The sequence below is a fragment of the Nymphaea colorata genome, chromosome 13, assembly GCF_008831285.2.
Source record: "Nymphaea colorata isolate Beijing-Zhang1983 chromosome 13, ASM883128v2, whole genome shotgun sequence".
NCBI classification, from domain to species: domain Eukaryota; kingdom Viridiplantae; phylum Streptophyta; class Magnoliopsida; order Nymphaeales; family Nymphaeaceae; genus Nymphaea; species Nymphaea colorata.
Genome location: NC_045150.1, coordinates 12,418,845 through 12,424,844, shown reverse-complemented (window position 1 = coordinate 12,424,844; position 6,000 = coordinate 12,418,845). Strand labels below are relative to the sequence as shown.

General features: G+C 35.2%; 1 protein-coding gene and 1 non-coding gene across 4 annotated transcripts; one reads left to right on the top strand and one right to left on the bottom strand.

Annotated features, from left to right (window-relative positions):
• Positions 1–2,052: 2,052 nt before the first annotated feature.
• Positions 2,053–2,124, bottom strand: TRNAP-UGG (transfer RNA proline (anticodon UGG)). The gene has a single exon. It is a non-coding gene; the product is annotated as a tRNA-Pro (tRNA).
• Positions 2,125–2,197: 73 nt separating this feature from the next.
• On the top strand, positions 2,198–4,569 carry LOC126410690 (uncharacterized). Of its 3 annotated transcripts, XR_007575185.1 has the most exons (4): positions 2,198–2,307; positions 2,411–2,474; positions 2,641–2,685; positions 4,245–4,569. XR_007575185.1 is itself a non-coding variant. In XM_050081257.1 (3 exons), exons 1-3 carry the CDS (start codon positions 2,310–2,312, stop codon positions 3,182–3,184), a joined length of 315 nt encoding a protein of 104 aa, XP_049937214.1. In that variant the 5' UTR covers positions 2,204–2,309; the 3' UTR covers positions 3,185–4,236. The 3 variants fall into 3 exon arrangements, 2 of the variants coding, with proteins under 2 accessions (XP_049937214.1, XP_049937215.1); XM_050081257.1 differs by lacking the exon at positions 4,245–4,569 and adding an exon at positions 3,080–4,236 and having other exon boundaries at positions 2,204–2,474; XM_050081258.1 differs by having other exon boundaries at positions 2,226–2,474.
• Positions 4,570–6,000: the final 1,431 nt, after the last annotated feature.

Here is a 6,000-nt window from a genome sequence, read left to right as displayed (position 1 = left end):
CGGACAAATGTCTATCTTCAACTTGAGTACTTGGTAAAAAACAAAACCACTAAAAAACTCAAGCTGAAAAATTAGCGGCGTTGAATTTACACAGCTTTCTATTGCCACTTTTTATCTAAAGGTTAAAATAAGAGCCTATGTTAAATGTAGCAGCATAACATATTAGCCATCTTATCATGATGCAGGTAATCATTTTTAGCAAAAAAATAAAAGGTCTGGTTATCCCTAACCTAAGCGTCTGCTAATCTCTCCCTCTCTCTCTCTTTCTTTCTATATATATATATATGACGACTAATTTTTTTATTAAAATGTATTTAAACAAAATATGGACATCCTAACATTTTTGTAAATACTAATTAGTCATAAACGAAGTCATAATATAAGTTGTTTTTCAAAAAAATATTAGTTTTTCTACTAGTAAAATTTTGGTGTTATAAAAGTACTTGATGTTATAAAACCCACATTCAGGGGGATCTCCAATGGACCGCTGGAAACAAAATACTTATTTTTATCAAACTGAAACCTGCACAACTATATTATTTTAAGCGTATGGTAAAAAATTTTGGTAAAAAGGAAGGGATTGAGGGACAGGGTATATCATCATTTTAAAACGTTGAAAATTCTATATTCAGAATGTTCTGGCTGCGTTCTCTGAAACTTTTTGCGTGTATCAAACGCTTCAAGATAAAAGGAGGCTCTGTTGGCAGTTACAAGTAACAATCAAGCCTTTCCATTGAATGAAATGTTTAATTTTTTTATTCTAATGACATGCCAGCACCATCGCTAAAAATGTCATTCACTGGCAGCTCTTGAACGTCGTTGGTGAAACTTTCTTTTTATTGACGGGTCATTTTCATACCGTCGGTAAACCTCATGTTCTTGTAGTGGTATATTTGTCATTTTGCCTGGTAGGTTAAAATGGGATTCAGACACCAGCAGTTAATTAGGAGTAACATACATGGGCACTAGCTTTAGGGTTTTTTTTTCTTTTTTTTTCCCTCTCTTCTTCTTCAAGTGCGACCTGAAATTTATCAGGTTAAAGCATTACAAGTTCAAAATCTACAAGTACCGTAAGTTCAATCAATTGCCAATCAGCCGGTTTGGCTGTCTGAGATGAACAAGATAAACTGATTTTTTATGACGTAATGTTAGGGATATCAACTATATCCGACTTATCAGATGTTCATTTAGAATATGAATGAGAAAATGTCTTATACCATATACAAATCTAAATTTAAAATTCACAAATTAAATCCAATCTAAATCCAACTTTTATGTTTGCTTTCAAACTCTCAGGACTTATACACAACCAAATCTGCACTGCATTATGATATGTTAGGAACGGACCTTCTAGATATATAAATATTAGATGTAAGATATTTATTTGAAACTGAATACGAACCTAAATCCAAACTGAAATGGATATTTATTTGAAACTGGACTCAGATTTGATGAGAAATTTTATAAATCTGAATGCAATTTGATTTCCTTATTGGATGTTAGATTTTTTTATCCCATTTTTTTGAGGCAGCTTGGTTGGATGTCGCACTTGATTCTGATCCATTGACATCTTGCCCCAAAATAACTTGGGCTGGCGGCAAAATCTGATTATGAAAAGCCTTACCATTTTGTTAAATAAATTACCGCGTTTTAAAAAAGCGGAAAAGCCAAGTTAGCATTTCATCCAAGATGATGATGTGGCTTCAAATTGCAAGATCGGGTTTTCATCATGTACGTATAACCAGGTTTTGCGCGTGCACCATAGCTAGACCAAAGACCCAATTTTACAAAACAACTCAACCACGTTTTCATGGACGGCATCCAAATGGACCCTTAAAGCGTCTTTTTGCAATTTATAAATCTTTATGTGTGTGGTTGAAAAAAATGTTTTAATTTTGTGGTAAATTTCTAATATACGATCGTCAAAGACCCAGTGGACGTAACTTTGGAAATTTTCATCAATTTCTTGACCAAAAAAGAGGCAACCAATTGAGTGACACTTTCTCAGAGACCAGCGTAGCAAACCCCATATAAAATGAAAGAAAAATAAAAGGGGCATTCCGAGAATCGAACTCGGGACCTCTCGCACCCAAAGCGAGAATCATACCACTAGACCAAATGCCCAGTTGTTATGCAGCCTAATAAATTTCATATAAGGGGCTGTTTATTACGCCGGAAAAATACTATCCACCCAGAAAAAAAATTCAAAATTTCCGCGACTGAGCCGCAGCCCCTGCCTCTTCTTTCTCGTCGTCTCCCTCGCACTCTCATCTCCTGCTCCGACCACTCACCCTTTCATTCTCAGAGGTATGCACCACTCGCCTTCCCACCTGAATCCCTTGCTCTTCTCTTTCCTCTTTCCTTTTCTCAGTTGCGTCTTGCTTCGTGTTGCCGCGAGGTCCTCACGCAGCCGCTGCCGTCTCTCTTCCCTTCTCACCCTCCTGCTCCAGCCACTCACCTTGTCACTCTCCGAGGTAGACACGTCTCGCCTTCCCTAGTTAACCAGCCTAAATTGCTCTTATCTTTGCTGATTTTTAGTTTCTGACTGCGAATCTGAATATGACCAACATATCTTTCTCGCCTTCGTTCTATGGATCTATTCGTTGGATTGTTTTCTGATGTATGTATCTGTCATTGCAGGTCCGTCCGTTCAAGTACTGCTTCATCGTCAGTTTCTGCTATCAGGTAAATCCCAATTTCTTCCTTTTCCGCTTGTGCTCTGGAATCAGCTCCTTTCCCTTTCCCGTTTGTCGATTCCTGCATTTCCCTCTTTTTTATGTATTCTTCTTTTGATTTTGAGCTTTATTTTCGAAGTCTACAGTGAAATATGGTGCCAAAATTGTTACTTCGATGCGGTAATAATGAATGCTCTGTGTCGGTACTACCTAGTGCTTTTGAATCCTTCGTTGATAGATTGTTTCTGGAAGTGCAGACAGAAGTTACTCTGAAGCTGGATTTCATCCTTTTCATCTATGTTCATGAGTTTGCTATTTTCCAAGTTTATTTGGTTGGTCATGACCTGTCTCATGCCATTTTCCAAGTTCATGACCTGGTCGGTTATGTGATTGTTGGTACCCAGGCGGATGAGTTCAATATGCTGTTGCCTGCGTCCGGCCTCTGTTTGTTTGTGGAAGAAGATGCTATTCTTTTCTGTTTGCTGAAACTCCAAATTCCAGATCTTTAATCCCTTCTCAAGAGGTGTGAGTGAATTTTGGGGTGATGTAACACTAGTAATTGTTTTCATTAGTGTTTCTGAGCTAGCTGTCGGCATCAGATGTGCTTTCACAAGTATCTTTGAGCATGAAGTCTAAACCTTTTATGTAATATACATATATATTGTTCTCCATCTTATGGTCTTTGTGGAAACTCTTTTTTTATTGCAGTATCAACCAGAATTAGCATATGCATTAAGAATATGCACTACAATCTGTGAGCTATAGGCCTTATGGATGTCTTTAACAATATATATATATATATATATATATATATATATATATATAATGGTTTCACATGTAGGGATCCTGGGGAACTTGTGAAGTTACACCTTGGCTCGGTTGTACTTAGTGATATGCTCCTCGATTGGGCAGCAAGACTGTCACCAACAACAGCCTATGCATCTTCGACAAATCTGCCCATCTAAGTAGAGGCATACATGAGCTGAGTTGAAAATTGAGGTAGCCTTGAACTTGGTTCAGATCAAATCCACTGAGCTCGGGATAAGCTTGTTTATCCAAGCTTGAGCTTGGTTTTTCTCTGCTGAAGCCCTCTGCAACAAAAATAACTTTTATATAAGCTAATTTCATCTTCAAACATTAGATCCTGCATGTTCATTTCTGCTTTGGGAAGCTTACACTTCTCTGGAATCTTTATTGTTTTCCTCTTGCCTAACATGTTTGTTTGTTAGTGCTCATAGTAGTTTTCCTTTTCCTTCATAAGTTTTTAAATTGCCGCTTCCATGGTATTTGGTTTGGTATGGTTTGTGATTCTTGTTTGGATATATATGCTATATTTTTTTTTCCTATTTTGGGGTTTGCGCAGTTCGATAACATCTCAACTGTTTATGAATTTTCAAAATCGTAGGTGCGGATTAACTTATCACACACATAAACTATTGTGCTGCTGGTTTTAGTTAGGCAAATGTTTGTTTTGTTTATGTTCTATTGTTGTTAGTTATTGTACTGAGAATATACGCTCATTACGCTTTAATCTGTGTCAAAATGTGATGTTTATGTTTACGTTCACAGGTAATCAAAGATGAAGCACTGACATAAGTATGACGTATGTTCGAAGGTCGCGCAAGGGGCAAATTTGATTTTGTTTACTTTTTTTTGTTATGGTAGATGCATACAAGACACTACATATGTACTTGCTTCTATGGATACTCTACACACGCACTTGGCTTTTTTTGTTATGGAACGTTGTTGAAGTTCTTCTGAACACTAAACACTGATGAGAATATGTAAATATTATATCACTGATCGGAATATGTATGTGGTTTGTCTAGTGTTGTAGACCTTATAGTAAAATTTTGATATATATCCAATGAATATGGTTCCTGTAATTATGAAATCTGCGTAGATATTGATTAAAACATTTGATATTGTTTGTCTTTATAGTATCTTGGTGCGTTGATATGTTCTTCGAACTTTACTGCAGTTATTTTTGTTCTTGTACGAAAAAGACTCGACATTGAGGGTTTTTTATCTATTTGGTGTGGTTATTTATTTAATTTCTGTAAACCTGGAAAAATGTTTCCTTATTATCAAACTAAGAATTAATTTTCTGGAAATCTAGAAATATATTTCTGTACCATCAAACCCAGAAATATATTAAGAATATATTTCTCTGTCATCACACACATCAAAATTGGAATCGGAAAGATTTTTTTCATTCATTTTTTTCAAGAAATATATTTTCAGAAATATATTTTCAATTCCACATTTCCAGGCTATCAAACGGCCCCTAAGAAAAATAATTTGTTTTTACGCCTTTCCAATCCAACCGTGGTGATGCACCTATCCCTTTTTATTTAGAAACGGATCTGCATTTGGTCGTATTATGTGGATCTCAATTTTGATTCAAACCAATTACAATCCGATTCCATATTGATCAAATATGAAAAAAAAAAATATGATTGAAAAATCAGATCAAATTTAGTTTCAAATAAATATTCTGTATTCAAACCTCTGCATTTTGAAAGCCCATTGGATTCGGTTTAAAATTCAGATTTGGATTTATATATGAATTTAAACATCGGATTCTGATAAGATCCAGATTGTGAAATCAGTATTGGATTCAAATATGATTTTTTTGGTTCATATTTGACTCCAAATATGTGAATATCCAGAAAAAGTGGATGTTTTCAATCCTGTCGGTTGACATTCCTTGCTGTCCGTTGGCCAAGTCTGACATGATAAAGAGTTGGGTGAGTCGGGTCGGGTGACTAATTAGTTACTAATTAAACAACTGATAAAGCATTCCCAATCCTGTCGGTTGACATTTCCATATGAGAAATCAGAACAATCATTATCAGTTGTTTAATTATACGCATTATAAATCTGCTAATTATATATATATATATATATATATATATATATATATATAAACATTATTCATATGAAGAAAATTGATGGTTAAAAAAATGTAAACTAATATTAAGTGAAAAAATATCCATCATTTTTTCTTTTATTTTTCTTTTAACCATCTATCGTGTCATATCAGACAGCTTTTTGGTGCCCTGATCCTACCTCTAACTTTACTCATCATTTTCACATGTATGTTTTACATCCATTGCTCTTGGATGTGTTTCATTGAAATGAATTCGTCTTCATCTCTCTCTGTCTCTTCATATGTATGTATATATAGCGGCAGATAAAAGTGACTGCATTTGCATACACTACCAAACAAAGCCTATAATAGTAACAAGAGGTCGTTTGATGGCAACAGGACATGCAAAACAGGACAGACGTGTCCTGTTTTGGTGATTTTTTCATCAAACGT